The 16,807-nt window shown below is 43.9% G+C and overlaps 2 protein-coding genes across 6 annotated transcripts in view; both read left to right on the forward strand.

Annotated features, from left to right (window-relative positions):
* The first annotated feature begins 142 nt into the window (after positions 1-142).
* ska1 (spindle and kinetochore associated complex subunit 1) lies at positions 143-5,391 on the forward strand. Of its 2 annotated transcripts, none has more exons than XM_085281151.1 (7): positions 143-274; positions 1,451-1,536; positions 1,633-1,748; positions 2,212-2,306; positions 2,963-3,088; positions 4,128-4,297; positions 4,941-5,391. In XM_085281151.1, the coding sequence occupies exons 2-7, from the start codon at positions 1,455-1,457 to the stop codon at positions 5,087-5,089; spliced, it is 738 nt and encodes a 245-aa protein (XP_085137277.1). In that variant the 5' UTR covers positions 143-274; positions 1,451-1,454; the 3' UTR covers positions 5,090-5,391. The 2 variants fall into 2 exon arrangements, with proteins under 2 accessions (XP_085137277.1, XP_085137278.1); XM_085281152.1 differs by lacking the exon at positions 143-274 and adding an exon at positions 801-1,028.
* Positions 5,392-8,147: 2,756 nt separating this feature from the next.
* The window catches only part of LOC146570228 (uncharacterized), a 61,696-nt gene continuing 53,036 nt past the window's right edge, over positions 8,148-16,807 (forward strand). For 2 of the 4 annotated variants that reach the window (XM_085283129.1, XM_085283130.1), the window contains exon 1: positions 8,149-8,363. The gene's annotated coding sequence lies outside the window, so the exon portion shown is untranslated. Of the gene's footprint in view, positions 8,364-16,807 lie in introns of all 4 variants that reach the window. The other 2 variants (XM_085283131.1, XM_085283132.1) reach the window with 2 other exon arrangements.

Here is a 16,807-nt window from a genome sequence, read left to right on the forward strand (position 1 = left end):
AATCTACATTTGTGTATGAAAAAATTTGCTATACATAAAATAACATTATGACATAGTCCATCCTTCTTATACTGTAGAAAAGGGCCAAAAGATTGGTCAGGACCAGTTGTCACAGTGACAAAACAGAATTGTACCACTCTGCTGCCATCTTCCAGACTCCGCTGTTTTAGAACAGCGCATGCGCTGGCCGTGACGTCTCGTGACGTGACATTTGAAATGAGCCGGGAAAGTAGCAACTGAGGAAGACTACGATGAAGTGAGAGCAGCTAAATGTGTGAGTGAGCTTAATAATACACTGTGTGTACAGGTGTGGGGACGGGATGGCGCTTATGGCAAAGGTTACGCTTCCACCTTCAGTCTGTTCCTACTTGTTACTAACGTCATGGGTTCATAAGATCCCTGTCATACGCTCGTACCTTAAACAGTGTACATGCTGTATATGCTCTCATATAGAAAGACTTGTTTGACAACCCGAGCGTACCGATCGCGCGCACGGTTAGGTTGCTGGCAGTAGAAGCAAACAGGTTTCCGTACATCAGTTAGCTGTAACTGCACTGCTTGTGGCTGGCTTTTATAGCTCTTGACCCTTACATTTCAGTGGTCTTCTTCTTCCCTGTCGTTGCTCTCGTTCACTCAGAGTAATGATGAATTAATAAGTTGTCCTTGTGTAGCGCTTTGTCTTAACACGTAATTTTATGTATGTTCCACAGACTTCCTGTAAATGTTTCAGAATAAGAGCCTGGTTAAGAAATGACTGTGCATTGACACGGTAACCCCCCTTTAATTTGAAACAGCTACCGGAAGTGCCGAGTTTGTATAAACAAACAAGACTGTAATATGGGTTTTGACAGCATATAAGCAGGAGCCAGACCTTTGGTTTTAGCTGTCCTTTCATTGACGCCTATTAAAGTTTATAAGCTGATCTTTTAATAAGTGTCTGACCTGTTTGTTAATCCGTGTGTGGACGTATTCCGGTAACTACGAACAGCACATGGAGTTCATAATTATGAAACCCGTCAAAATATAACGTACGTTAAGAAAACTCTGACCATTTGTGTATTATTCCACTGGTTTACTCTTCAGATCTCTCATAGTGCATTGTCATATTCATGCTACCTTGGTCCATCAAAATTGTCGAAGTGTTTGAATGGAGCCGTGAGGGTCATCAGTGTAAAAGTGATGTGTGTCTGACATAATGCGCTCGCTTTAGGAGATGGCTGGAGCAGCAGTCTCACATGTCCCATGTCTACAACTTAAATGTTTAAGGTTTTAGAGAGGCAATGTTTTTCGATCCAATTTTCATTGTCGTGCCTGTTGCTTTTTCTTCTCCTTAAGCAGTTTGATATCATCAAAGTTCTACTTTAGTTTTGTGCATGACCTTCACCTGCATGCTTGACAGGTTAGAATTTTAAATTCCAATGTTAATGGTTTTAATTTGACCCTGTTTCAGAAAAATGGGCGACCTTGAGGATATCAGCCACCACATTCATGACAGAATAACTTCTATAAAACACATGCTGGATCTGTCAGTTATTGGTATGACATGTCCACTTGTATGAGACTGATGATAGTGTTTGCATCCATGGGAACCACTGCTAAGTTTTGTGACATAAAATGTTCCTCTGCATACAGAATTGCCTCAAAACAAGACGAAGAAACTTGGACAAGAACTGTTTGCCCTGGAGAGACTTCTGGAGGAGTTTGAAAAAGGCGTTGACCAGCAGAAGGAGCACCTGAAGCATCTCAAGGTAAAGTAGAGGCGTTTGTTTATCTGTTGGAACAAACAAGTCTAACATTCACACCAATAAAGAAGAATAAGCTGTGACCACCATAACTAATTTTAACTACTGCATAAACCAGTTAGTCACTGATACATGCCATCCAGTCAAGCCCCTGAAGTGATATTAATTTTTAGCATGAATGTCTTGCTTTTCCTTTGCTCAGAGTGGACCTTCAGGGGTGACTACATGCACAAAATAGAAATTCATTTTCTCCTGACAGTTTGATCAGCAAAATGGCTTTTTAATGCTTTCTAAATGAAAACCTAGATAAACAACATTTAGTTTCCTTAAAAAGCACCCTTTGAGGATGCCAGAATTTTGTGAATGCAGGAAAAATGGCAGAGATGAAAACAAATAATGAAATCATCCAGAGTAAAACATTAAGTGAGCGGAGGGTTTTAGGGTTTGACAGTCTCTTTTTCTCACTCAGGAACTTGATGAGGTTTTCCAGAAGCATCTACAGGATGTTCAGCACATTAAGAACAACATCCCTCCACACATGCCCCGGAAGAAGGGCCTGCTCAAGTGAGAATACCGGGATTGCTTACTTATGCTTTTTTTTTTAATGGAAAATGGGGGGTTTTATTTTGAATAAAGCAGTATTTCTCTAATGATCTATGAATCAAATATATTTGGCAACCCGCTTCAGCATTTTTACCTTTTTTGTTATGTTACCCTTTCAACAGAATGTTGTTTGTGCTCAATTTTTTACTTCTCTTTGTTTGAAAAATTGGCACTAACTATCCAGCCCGGTCCTTCCTGTCGTGGATTTCCATACTGCCTGCTTCTCTGCTCAGACTGCTGTTGTAGCAGTCTTTGATAACACTCAGATGCTGAACCACAACTCCCGGTGTTACCATCCAGCTCATGGGGGGCAGCAAGAAGCAGTTGTTCTTGTTGCTCTCTGGAGATCCATCGTGAGGTGGAGAGTCAGTGAGCAGGTGGAGAGTTCATGTGCTGCTAAGTGGAGCTTACCAGAACTGCAGATGGATTAAGACAGCTGACTTCATTACTCTGCTGTTAATCAAAAAGTGCTTGGTTGTTTTTTTTGTTTTCCCCCCGCTCTTCTCAGCATAAAAACAAACGCATTATGTTTGCTTTCAACTGTTGCTGTACCTTGCTTGTAGAGCCCACCACCTTACAAAATATGCAGTAAATGCTTATGATCTGTTATTTTCCAGAGGAAGCGAACCTGCAATAAATCAGAAAGAAGCTGTAGAGGTTCAGCCAGCAGAAAAAAAGAGCAGCAAGAGTTTTGTCAGAGAGATGGAGTTTGTCACTATGCCAGAGTTTGAGAGCATCCCTCAGTAAGTATAATCAATCACTGTAATTCAAAATGACCTTATGTATGAAACCTTTGTGAAACCCACTTAAACAATCTAGGGAGGCTATCTCATTTTGACCTTGAGCCTTCCAGGCCATTCTTGGCACAGATGTTTCTGTATACAATGCCAGCTACTTGATTATGGGGTACCATGTATGCCTTGCCTGCTAGGATCTGGCAACGTGTGTGTGTGTGTGTGTGTGTGTGTGTGTGTGTGTGTGTGTGTGTGTGTGTGTGTGTGTGTGTGTGTGTGTGTGTGTGTGTGTGTGTGTGTGTGTGTGTGCTAGCTTGTTAATATCATATAATATGCTGGACACCTGTCTGTTCATTATGAGGAGTTTTCATGTCTTCATATCAGTGGCATCCATTTCCTCTTTATTACAGCTGGGTGGCTGATATCTGCTAAAGAATATTTGATGGCTTGGATCTTTTCCTACTGTTCAGCTGGCTTCTCAGCACCTGTTTTACTTTCTGGAAGTATTTGACTATTTTGCTTTCTGTAGCTCCGCCCCTTTGCTTTGGATCACCTTCCGTTTCGTTGCAGTCATTCAGGTATACTTATCCAGTCCAAAGGACATCCCGATATCCTTGCCTTAGATCTTCGTGTGGTGGAGCAGTGAGTCGATATCTCGCTTATTCCTGGCCTGCAGGACTAAGCGTCTAAGCTCTGGCTGGATCTGCCCTTGTGCTTTTGTGCTTGTGCTACCCGCCAGAGCTCATTTAGAGACTTCTTGTACCTCTTATTCATGCAGGACCTGTGTGTCATGACACCCTTCTGCATTTCTGTTAGTGACTGACATCCTTCCTGAGTTCTCTGATTTTATGACTTCCAGCCATCATCATAGGGCAGTCTGGCTACAGTCAGCTCAGCAGATGTCATTGGTCGCTGGGCCTCATCTAGTTCAGTTACACTGCTCTATTCTACCATGGTTGGCTCATTATGCCCATACCGCTCACTATTGCTCCCATAATAGCTGAAGACATAACATGAAACGGTGTTTTTCTGATGTGTGTTCATACAGGTACATGAAAGGACGTGTGACATATGAGCAGCTCAATGCAGCAGTGGAGAGCATCAATACTGCTGTAGCAGCCAAGTACAAGATTGTCCATCAGTCCTTGAAAACACTCAACAATCACTCACGAAAGCTGCACCAGCGCTTTAAGGACCAAGAGACCAAAGATACAAAAGGTATCCTGCAAGCCAAAATTGTGTGCTACTTGTGTACGTCTCAGGAAGACAGAATGGGCGTGTAGGTTTTCAGTCATAGAGGTCATGTTAGTCCAAAGAGCTTTCTTTCTTACCAAGCTCCTTAGTTTGCAACAGAAGTCTTTCTTGCTTTAAGATCACATTTTAGAATCATTGTGAAGGTTTTTCTGATCACTTTGAAAGCATCTCTGGGTTTTTCCCCTCAAGACAGTGAAAATGTTAGACTTCAATATTTGATATGTTGTCTTTTTAGTGTTTTCAGCTAAGCATAGGCTTTTAATGATCCACAGACCTTTCTTCTGCCATTTATTTTATTTGTTTGTTTGTTTTTAAGTATTCATGAGTCATATAAAGCGATATAAAAATCATTTTGGACTAAACAGAGCAAACAAAACTGTCCTGAAAATTAAAAAACGAATGATACCGGTGTTATACTTGCTTGTTTTTCTTTTGCTTTCAGCTTTGTGGGCGAATCATTAAATGCAAACCCACATCTCAGATATTTGAGATCACTTTTTTCAACTGGCTCTTTATAAGTACATTATCACATCCATATTGGTCAGTTTCTGAGAAAGGATTGTTTGTAAAACACAAAGTTTCACAGTTGTGCTTAAATGTTTTGCAGGTCAGTATTTTGTGGTGGAGGATGACATTCGTGAATTTACCCAGATGAAGGTGGACAAACGCTTTCAGGGGATTCTGAACATGCTGCGACACTGCCAGCGCCTGCGGGAGCTCCGAGGGGGAGGGCTCACCCGCTACATGCTGCTATGAAAAAGACTCTTTCAGTTAGTTTTTCCTTTTCTCTAGTACACTGCCATATTTGTAAATGGCTTACATAGGTAAATGTCATTTGTTGTGATAGGTAGACATACCAAACATTTAACACGCTTCTGGTATATATATATGTTTGCGTACTTAAACTTCTATATGTATGTTGTATTGTCATATAGTGTAATAATAGATACTAGTAATAATAAATGGCACATTTTCTCTTCTGTATCATTATGTTGTAATAATGTAATAATATCTTTACATGTCTGAAAGCTTGGTTATGATTAAATTGCTTTTTGTGGTTTTTTTGAGACTTCATTCAGAGATTTATAGCCCTTTTCCACTAGCACCTCTGCTCAGCTCCGTTTCAGTCGTTTTCCATTACAATTAAGTACCACCTATTGTGCGTGAGGTCATTACAGCAACATTCCTGAAACTCCTGCAATATCATTTGTAAGCAACACAAACATCACAAGAATGGAAGATGTTGTAGCAATAGTCGCTCTCAAGACGCTATCAGAGCCAAAGACCACAAACCTGCCACAAGGTTAGACAAAGGGTAATACTGTCTGCTCTGGGACTACCCCAGGGTTACGTGGTAGTGGTTTATGAAATAAAAATTCTGTTCCACACTGAAAACTTTATATTCCAGAGGCCGCTGGATTAAAATGGAGGCTCTCTTTGTTGGTGCCATGGTGAATCCTGGTATCAGAGCTCCAATGGTCATTCATTATCTTACTTTAATGCGTGACTGGTAGAATAACTCGCATGCTTAACTCTGGAAGAACACACTCCGGGTTGATTAAAGTAAAGGTGATCAATCTCTTGATACTCAGAACAGAAGTTATGGTCAGGCTCAGTTTGTGCAACAGCTTCTCAGGCATTCACGTCATCAATGGGACGCTAACACACAGGCTGAAAGTAATAAGTAATTTTATATATGTATATGACTCAATGCCCCACACATGAATCCTGGAATACCTAGAACTATACAAGATCAGCAGGATGCTGAGAGCCTTCATCAGGAACTCAATGGGGATGTGGCAAACAACACTAGAGGCCAATTTCAAGCCTGTAGCACAAGTCACTATCGAGTGTGGGGTCTACAAAGGAGATGCGCTGTCCCCACTGCTTTTCTGCATAAGCCTGAACCCCCCTCAGTCCAATCCACACCACGAGGATCTACAGGAACGACATCTGAATGTCATTCGGACTGGAGAAGTGTAGTTGGACGGTAACAAAGAGAGGGAAGGTAGTCAGAACTGAGGGGATTGTAATACCGGACAGCTGCAAGTACCTGGAAATCCTAGGCAAATGGGAACCTTAAAGAGGCCGCTAGAAAAGCTGCAAATAGCTGCAGAGAGTGAGGCAAGTGCTGTGGAATCAGCTGAATGGGAAAAACAAGATCAGGGCTATCAACACCTACGCCCTGCCCGTGATCAGGTGCCCTGCCTGGATAATAAGCTGGCCAAAGGAGAAGACAGAAGCCACTGACATCAAGACGAGGAAGCTCATCACCATGCATGAAGGATTTCACCCCAAGTTCAGCATCCTGAGACTGTATGCTAAGCGGAAGGAAGGGGGCCTGGGACTGGTGAGTCCAGGATGAGGCAATGAACATCCACAAATACATCAGGAAAATGGCCACAACTGACTGTGTGCTTAGTGAATACCACAGGTGGTAGAACCCCGAGAAAGAAGAGGAGCAAGAGGGGGAGCCATCATAGAAGGACAGGCCCCTGCACAGTATGTACAAACGCAAGATACAGTACAAGATCCATAGAGGGTGGGTTCTACCACACCAGACAATACCCCAGGTGCAGGCTGTGCAAAGCTGGCCTTGAGATAATCCACACAAAACAGCAGGGTACAAGATACTAGCAGGCAGGTCATACATGGAATGCCGTAACCAAGTGGCCGGCATAGTGTACAGAAACATTTGTGTGAGTATGGCCTGGAAGTCCCGGCCATAGTCAATGTTTTTTTGTTTTTTTGGGTTTTTTTGCCTGTCCCGTTTGGCTTTTTTGCCATCAGAATTGTTGTCTAAAGGCAAAGAAAGATGCCCAACGGATTTACTTTACCAAATGGACCATCCCAGCCTTGCCGTAATGGTCTATTTGATTCACCTTTGCTTTTATTGTTTATTTTATTTTATTTTCACTTGCTACACACGGGACAGACTTGACTGGGGAAAAGAAAGGGGAGAAAGAAAGAGGGAAAGAATAACAGCGGAAAAGAGGGATGGGGATAAAGGGCAAAAAACAAAAACCAACAAAATAAGCAGACAAAAAATACATATATCAATCACCTGGATCACCTGTTGAGAGAGAAAAAAGAGAAAACAAGCAGAAGAAAAAGAGAGCAGTATAATAAACAACATCACAATGATCTATGGGAATATAACAGTAAATACTAAATATTAAACATTATTGAGCAGCACGTAAGATCGACAGCGCACAGTGTGCTTTGAGGTAGGAGCCAAAAAGGGTGTAGTTTGTGTGTGTGAGCACTCGTGTGTACACCTGTGAGCGTGAGCGCGCTTGTATTTAAAAGGTTCCTTCATGTAATGATCTGCTAGAGGGTGTGGGGGGGCCACAGCCCCGTCCTCCAGGGCATGAAGCAGGTATGGAGGAGATCAAGGCTCCAGACATCCAGAGGCCCTCAGAACACAAGAGACCAAGGAAGACCAACAGAGGGGCAGCTGCGCCACTGTCCCAGAAAGAGCTGACGGCCATAGAGCAAATAATATCACATTGACGGCCATAGTCAATGCGATATTATTTGCTCTGCTGCTTATTTTCCATCCTTAAGTACAGCGTGTGTTGTGTGTGTGTTCACGTTACTGTGCTGGGTAAAGGCACACTGTGCGGTCAGTGTGCTCTGGTGTACTCTTGTTCGTGTACCACGAGGGGTCAGTCTGAGGAGCTCATCGCCACAAGTCCCTGCATGTGTGCCCCTGTGGGCAGTCTGCTTATTCTCAGTGTACAAGCCCACTGAACTGAGCTGGAACAACTTGTCACAGCTCATTGCTGATCCACGAATCTGCGCAGGGTCCCGGGGTACAGCAGGAAGAGGCTCCCCTTCAAAGTAAAGCAGTTCCGTGCGTCACAGCGCTGTTTGTCTCCGCGGTGATTTCACTCGAAGCTGAAGTTCAGGAAAACGCTACAGCACAGACTCCGTCCTCATGGACCTGGAAACCGCTCAGCACAGTGAGCCGTGTCTGCCTCTGTGAGGGAGCAACAGGCTGATTTCTGCCTCAAACCACCGCAGCGAGGTAAGCAGAGCCGCACAGCCGAGCAGCTGTCCGCAAACAAAGCGCTTGTCCTGGTGTGTGTGTGTGTGTGTGTGTGTGTGTGCCCGCTGTTTGGTTCTCGGTCAGCCTTCAGTTCAGCTTTCAGCTTCTCCAAAACTGGAGAAGCTGAAAGCAAATATCATAAAGCGTCTTAGTAAGGTATGAAAAAGCCCTCTGAAAATACAGAATACTTACTATAAAAACACAAATAATACGACAAAGTAAAACAGTACGGTAGAGCTCAGTAAACCCATTAGAGAATAATTAGGAAAATGTAAAAGGCTTAAAAATAAGGTGCAGTAAAAATATATGAGGAGTGAGGAGGGAACAGGAGTCTGCTGGGCAGATGTCACACGGGGTATGAAAGAGTTCATGCAGGTTTTGAAGAGCTGATTACTGACACACACAGCTATGCTCTGGGTGTATGAGGCCTGATGGGAGGGAGCTTTGCAATCTGGCCATTCTCTTTCCAGCTGTTAGCTTTTCTCTCTCAGTACAGTTGAGCTGCTTGCTCAGCACAGGCATGCTTCCATTCATGCCAGCCTTTCCTGCTCCAACCCCGGAGGTTGAAAGATCATCACCACCATCGCTCATACTCACTTTATTAAGCAGTTGTTCCTGCACTGCAGACAGTGCATTTCTGTGTATTCATTTGGCAGAAAATTAAAAAAAATTTAATTACCACTTCTAACAGTGGTAGAAAACACCCTCTTCCTTTGAGGACTAACCCGAGAAGCATGCTGATGTACTGAAGGTGGGGCACTGCGTCAGTGCTCCAGGTAGAGGGTCGCCACAGCGCATTATCTGCCTGCATCTCACCCTGCTCCATGTAACATCCTCCATTTGTTAGCGCAACCTCTGCAAGTTCTCCTTCACTGCATCCATCAATCCACTCTGAGCTCTTGCTCGTTTCCTCCTGCCTGGCAGCTCTAGATTGAGCATCCTTTGTTCAAACCAGCTCAGCGTCGCTTTTCTTGTTGCAGTGTGTCTCTCACAAATCATGACACTCATTACCACTCACTCCACCCTGCCTTGACTCTCTTCTTCACCTCTCTTGTACACTTTGCTTTAGAAGGTGGATCTCAATGATTGTAGGGTCCGTCTTACAATATAAAGCATACCTCCACCTCTCCGGGCTCTCCTCCACCTGCTCTCTGTTCTCACTACAAATAGCTATGTCGTCTGCAAACATCACAGATCCACAGAGCCTCCTGCGTGAGCTCGTCTGTCACCTTATGTGTCACTTCTGACTTCTGAGATGACCAAAAGTTTACAAAGTGAATTTAATATGTTATTTGTTTGGACCCAAAATGTGTGATTGAGCCTGTGATTTCATTAGAGAGCTGCTTTCACATAGAGTTGTGTAGGCTCAAAAGTCATGCTTTAGTTACAGGTTGTTCCCTGCTGACCAGCTTTAAGGCACTTTCATGTTGGCTTCACTTCTCAGATCAAGAAGCTGTCCATCTTTTATACCGTTTGAGCTTGTGTTTATGTAATTCACATTCGGCTCACGCTGCCTTTTGACTTTTCCTTCAACTCATCACCTTTTCCATCAAGACAAATTAAACATGATTAGGAAAAGGCAGATGAGGGAATCTGTTGATGAGCCAATAAGGGTTAAGAGGTTTACCACAGAAGAAGAACCAAGCAGTGACATCTCCTGTTGGACATTCTCTGTTCTTGCTTTAGAGCCTAACGGAGGGACCGTATTGATCATGGTCTTAGCTGCTCTTCCACACACAGTTAGTGAGCAGCTGGATCGTCTGTCTGTTTCAGATCAAGTGTGGAAACCGGGGAATCTGCAAAATGAGCAGGCCTCCTTCATGCTGACAGACAGGCGGAGTGCTGTGTGGATGTTTCAGAAATCTTTGAGAACATGTGGCTGTCAAGCACTCCTATTTCGAGCTTTATCTTACAGGCTCTTTAAAAGGCAGAAGCACACACTGTTGCGTTTCTCCGGTCTGTCTGTGGCTCTGTCACACAGCAGTCAGCCGTGCTATGTGGGGTTAACCAGTGCTGCATGCTTTACTGTTGAGTCATGCTCTCTCACTCTGCTAGCATGTCTTCTGAACGCTGTGTTTGTTGTTCTGAGTCGTACTTGTTCTGGGTGTTGTGATGCACAGCAGTGCAGTGTGTGCTTTCTTAAATAAATGATTGTGTGAGACATAATGCAGATGAACGCTGCTTGCTTTACTTTCTCGTTAGTGTGACCTTGAAGCTGACAGGAACTAGAGAACAGAGTACAGACTAATGTTCCAGCTGCAGTCCAAGACAGTGGAGTTTGAGTCCATCCAACCACAGGAGGACAGACCATGCGGAGAGGCAGCTAGGTGATACTGAGGTCAGCCGGTAAGAAAACATGAGATGGAAACAGCTGACTCCCTGATATGTTGGCTGTTCTTCATTTCTAACTTTTTATCTTGTTTCTCTCGGGCTCCTTAGCTGGTTAGCAGCAGCTAAAATTTCTTAAAAGCCAAGTTGATGGCCAGTGACGGTGTTCTCTCAGATGGATTAAAAAGTAGAAATTAAAATGCTTGTATGAGATGTCAGAAGGTGCCGGCGTACATGACTGTGTGCAGACAGTCCACACAGGCCCAGCTGTTACTGCAGTCTAACACAGCGTCGCCCATTTCTGTGCTTTTCTGATCCCACTGACTGATTCAGTTTGTTTCCAAAGAGAGTGTAACCCAGGTTTCATTTCTCTGTACACAGTCTACAGATGCCCCCTGAATGCAGCACAGGCTGGTGGTGACAGAAAACAAGTTCAGGATTGGGAATGAATTCGTGCCAGTGACCACAGGAAATGCACAGACACAAAAGTTATTAAAATGCTGTGACGTCACAGCGAGCAGACAGTTTCCTCTCAGGCGTCTTTAAAGTGAACTCGACACTGTCGGAGCACGGCTGATGTTTTTTCAGGAGGTCCTGCGTAGCGCTTGTATGTTGTGCTGTGACTGCAGCAGTAATAGAGACAAACAGTCTGAAAAGAAGCTCCCTCACTCTACATCGTAACTGTTCCCATAGCGAAGCAGGACAGACAGAGGTTGGTGCTTTGAGCTGTAGGCACATACACGAACAGCTCTCATTAAAATCCTCTTTTTGGCTTTTTTGTCTCATGCTTCATTTTGCTGAAAAAGGCAAAGGTATCAGAAGCGTCTGCTCTGTGGTCTTATCAGAGTGCCGATGTCACTGAAAGCACGCTCTCCTGCCTGCCATGTCACCATACTAGTGCTGTTCACAACACTACCAAAGCTAACAAAGTTTCAGGAGAAAAGTCGGTCCATGTGCAGCCTTGTTGTTTCAGTGATGATTCTGCGGGCTGATCTGTGCTCCTAATGAAGCCACTGTGTCACCCCTGTGGAATTTGGCACATGTATAAATATCTTTGCAACAGTAATTGCCTGCAAGTGACAGCAGCCAGAGCTCAGCTGTGTGATTGCATCTGAGGTCAGGATAGTTTGACTTGAATTGCCCAGACACGTATACTTGCCAGTTTGTGCTAACATGAAAATAAAAAGTGAAGCAGAGACGTAATGGATGGTGTGTAAGCCTTCACAAAATCCAAACCCATGACTTATAAAGATTCATAACAACTGTACAAGGATGATTTTTTAAATCACTTGTATTTTCACATATTGTGAGATTTGCATAAACCTCAGCGTGTAAAGTTTGAGCTGTGAACATCTTACTGCTGCCATTCTTCCCCAGCAGCAAGAGCGCCTCCCAGAAGTCCACTTCCACAAAAGTAGGTCACAATAGTCCCAGAGATGCACCCAGCAGTCACTTTGTTAGTCACTGCCAGTTACCACAAACACTCGAGCACAGTCCTCTGTCAGTGATCAGGGTTAGGGAATTACTTTTTCACACATGGCCAGGATAGCTTTTAAATTGATGAATAATCATTTAATAAATGCATTTGGTGTTTACTCAGGTTATAGTTGACTAATATGGAAATTGGTTTGATGATTTGAAACATGGAAGTGTGACAAATATGCAAATAACTAAGAAATCGGGAAGGGGCCGATAGTTTTTCACAGCGCTGTCTGCAGTAGTAAAACTCTGCTGCCATTGGCTGCGTCTCTCTGTCGTTCTGTCATTGTTCCTGAGGGCGGAAGCAGCAGCAGTCCCAGGTTGATTTAAAGCTCCAGACACTGAAACAGTCAGTTAGAGCCCAAAACCACAGTCTGCACACATGTTCACAGCACGGTCTGTGTGCGATTCTTTCTATATATTCTCGGCACCTGTGACACTGACATTAGTAATTCCTGGAGTTATAGGGGCTTAAAATCTGCATGATTAAGTGGGCGTGGCCTCTTTGACAGGTGGATGGTGTCAAAGAGTTGGAGTCCCAGAGCCGGACCTCTCATCCATGTTTGTGCTCTTTGCTGACAGACAGTCATAAAGTCTGTGCTTTTTATTTTATGTCCTCATCTGCTAAACACGCTGTAACGTCCTTCTCTTTAAACTGAATTATTTGTCCAGTTCTCTGCCTAATGTGATGTTGTACGTCATTCTAAAATATTCTGGCATATACACACGGTTAAAAATAGCTGCTGAGTAGTTCCAATTTATAATTAGCAAAGAACAAGAGTAGTTAAGCTTAGACCTCTCCAGTGTCTTTTAACTGAGTATATATTATTAGTATTTAAAAGGAGCATCCATCCATGCCAAGATACTGAACCCTGATTTGCCCCTAATGCATCCACTACAGTGTGAGTGCGTGTGTGAATGTTAAACAAAAGTTCTTGTATGGATGTGTGTGACTGAGGGGATGAGGCTTCTAGTAAAGTGCTCAGAGTAGAAAAGCACTATGTCAGTTCATATATTAACCAGTTCTCCTGTGTCTGTCTGGACTTGTGTTCACAAGTATGAATGAATGATGAACAAAATATAAAGATTGCATAATATTCCCCTCTTCACCATCTATCAAATTTCCTATGCAGCAACCCACCCTGAGGTTGAGAGACAGGGTGGACTATACCTTAGACAGGTCAACAGCCCTGAGATGAGCTGTGGACATACTCACATATTGGCCTGTGGCCAGTAAAGAATCACCAGTTTGTCTTTGGAATGTGTGACGAGGCACCCGGAGGAAACCCCAGCAGGCACAGAACATGTCCACGCGGCTGCTTTGAAGCAGGCATGGTAAGCTTCATATATAGTATGCTGTTGAAAGCACAGTGACTCGTAGGACATGCACAATTGCAGTGAGTATAGCCTTGACATTTCCTATATTGTTGCCGTACGTGGTAAAATGATTAAATAAGGTTGGTTGTTGAGAGATCCACAGACAGACACGTTGACAAGTGATGAAACTGATATTTCTCCTTGTTGTAACATCACACTCAGAAACAATATCTTGACGTGTCCTGGCAGGCTGGCCACTAAATGAGTGTAACGATGGACTGGAACACTTGTAGACATGTGTTGCTGACATCAACTTTAACCTGTAATAAACAAGTACTGTTGCATTTTCAAAGTTTTGGTACCAAAAGCTTTGTAAGTTGTTCTGGTGACAGTTCACTTCATAATTAATCCTTCTGTCAGCAGTCACATCATCAGTAAACTCCAGTGACCCGCTTCCACTGGCAGGCATACATGATGACAACAGGGAAACATAAGGTTTCCTGCACCACGTTTGACAGATGATGACAGATAATGAGCTGGTCAATGCTTTTCTCTTACATCATTCTGGTACAAGTTAATCTGGCTGTCATCTGTCCACTGATTTTTTTTTCCTAGCACTGAGGTGGCCTTCCTGTTCGTGAGTCTAACCAGTGGCTTGTACCTTGTTGTAAACCGTCTCTTGTACACTTATTCACTCAGGAGTTCTCTTGTTAGATGTTGTAAGGGCTTTTCTTCCCCAGGAAATAATTCTGCAGTCATGAACTTTAGTTGTTTTTGTTGACTTCCAGGCCTGTTGGTTTTCCTGAGCCACCCGGAGCGTTGCTTCTTTTTAAGAATGTAACAGATTGTTGGTCACTCGTAAGTTGTTTTTGGTCTTTCTGCACTGACATCAACCCTTTATGGACCTCGTGTTGTGAGTTCCAGTGAACAGATCTATTAGCTGCTTAATTTGTCATTGAATGATTCATTTTTAATAACTTTATGCATTTTTGTGGTTAGAAAAGTGGTGACACTCTTCTCTCAGATATTTCATTACTTAAACAAAATTACTTTTCCAGAGTTAGCTGTAACTGAGGAAGTGACATCTGTGCTGGGTTGTGACAGCGGTCACACTACAAGTGTACAACTGAAATATGCTAGGCCCACCTCTTCATGTGGGCCAAGGCTTAGTTTACTAAACTGTTTACTAAAATGTGCACCAGTGAGTCACTGGGGCGTGTGAGTAAGAGGATTCACCACCATTGCAGCTCAGTAGCTAGACCGGCTCATCTAACAGTGTACTGGAAACATTCCGATGGAGTTTTGGTCAATGTTGAAATGATTCCATCACACAGTTGCTCCAGATTTGTAACAGTTTCACCACATCCCAAAGGTGCTCTGTTGGATTGAGATCTGGTAAATGTGGAGGCTGTTTGAGCGCAGCAAATATCTCTTTGAGGTGATCTGAGCTTTGAGATGTAGCACATTATTCTGCTGGAACTATACATTGGGATGCACGTGATCAGCAGCAATACTCAGGTAGGCTGTGGGATTGAAACACATCTCAGTTGGTACTAAAGGGCCAAAGTCTGCCACCACCACAACACAACCACACCACAACACAACCACAACCACCCCACACTACCTGCAGCAGCTGCCTGAAATGAATAGACCTAGCGACTCATGTCTTCAGTCTGGCCTCACTGATTGCTCCAAACACACCAGGTTACTGAGAGATGTGTGATAAATCAAAACAGCACAAAAGTGCAGTGTGTCTCGCAGTTGTGATATCAGCAAATACAGTTTAATAATGAATTAATAGATTTTCATTAATCTTCTACACCAAATTCTCAAAGTGTTCTGTTCGTTTTCATTCTCTGCTGTTACCTCTGGTCCTTAGAATCTGGGCCTTGGTATTTTATTCAAGGTGAAAGCCTGTAAAATGTGGGTTAAAAGCTGGCTGAGCTTTGCCAGAAGCAGCAGCTGATTGGCTGTGGCTGAGCTGGTGTGTTGTGATAAGAGCCCAGCCTTTTGCAGCTCCACTGTGCAGTCAGAGGAAGTCTGTGACGGAGTGAAGCACAGCACCCCTCACTTCTTCCTTCCACTCTCTCTCTGCTACTCTGTCATTCCTGCCATACCAGACATAGCTTACCACCAGCTGAGGTAGGCTCTCACCATAAATTTTTGGAAAGAACAGCCGGAGTCAGCATTCAGTCTTAAAACACATAATTACAACAAGTTGTGGAAACATGTCCTTCTCTCTGTTTCTGTCGCAAGAGCCAAGTGTGTGTGTGTGTGCGTGCGTGTGCGCGTGCATGCTTTTTCAGTCTTTATATGTGTTTGACATACAATGGCAGTGTGTGTATGTTTTCTGCAGTTTACATAATGTACGTTGGAATGCTTAAAACTAGCAGTGAAACTAGCAGTAATAATTCCAGTAATTAAGAGGAATTTTGGCCCACCCATCTTTGCAGAATTGTTGTTATTCAGCCACCTTGGAGGGTTTTCGACCATGAACCGCCTTTTTAAGGTCATGCCATCCATCCATCCATCCATCCATCCATCCATCCATCCATCCATTTTCTGCCCCTTAGCCTGGGCTGGGTCGCAGAGGCAGCAGGCTAAGCAGAGAAGCACAGACCTCCCCTGCCACCTCGTACAGCTTGTCCAAGGGGAACACCGAGGCATTCCCAGGCCAGGCGAGAGATATAATTTCTCCAGTGTGTCCTGGGTTTGCACCGGGGCCTCCTCCCGGTGGGACATGCCCGGAACACCTCACTCAGGAGGTGCCCAGGAGGCATCCTTATCAGATGCCCAAACCACCTCAACTGGCTCCTTTTGATGTGGAGGAGTAGCAGCTCTACTCTGAGCCCCTCCTGGAGGGCCCACCCAATCTCTAAGGGAGAAGCCAGCTACCCTTTGGAGAAAGCTAATTTCCGCCGCTTGTATCTGCGATCTTGTTCTTTTGACCACTACCCAAAGCTCGTGACCATAGGTGAGGGTAGGGACATAGATCAGCCGGTAAATCGACAGTTTTGCTTTTACGCTCAGCTCTTGCTTTAGCACGATGGTCAAATTGCGAACAGAATTGGTGACAAAGGGCTGCCCTGGTGGAGTCCAACACAAACAGGGAATGAGTCCGACTTATTGCCAGTTATGCAGACCAAGCTCTTGCAGTGGTTGTTTAAGGATCGAGTTCTCCAAGTCCACAAAACACATGTATACTGGTTGGGCAAACTCCCATGCACCCTCAAGTATCCTTGAGAGAGTAAAGAGCTGTTCAAGTGTTCTGCGACCGGGCGGAAAACCGCATTGTTCCT

This window comes from Mchenga conophoros, linkage group LG7, assembly GCF_057382185.1.
Source record: "Mchenga conophoros isolate Kocher_MC1m ecotype Shallow Benthic linkage group LG7, M_conophoros_male_GT1.1, whole genome shotgun sequence".
Lineage (NCBI taxonomy): Eukaryota > Metazoa > Chordata > Actinopteri > Cichliformes > Cichlidae > Mchenga > Mchenga conophoros.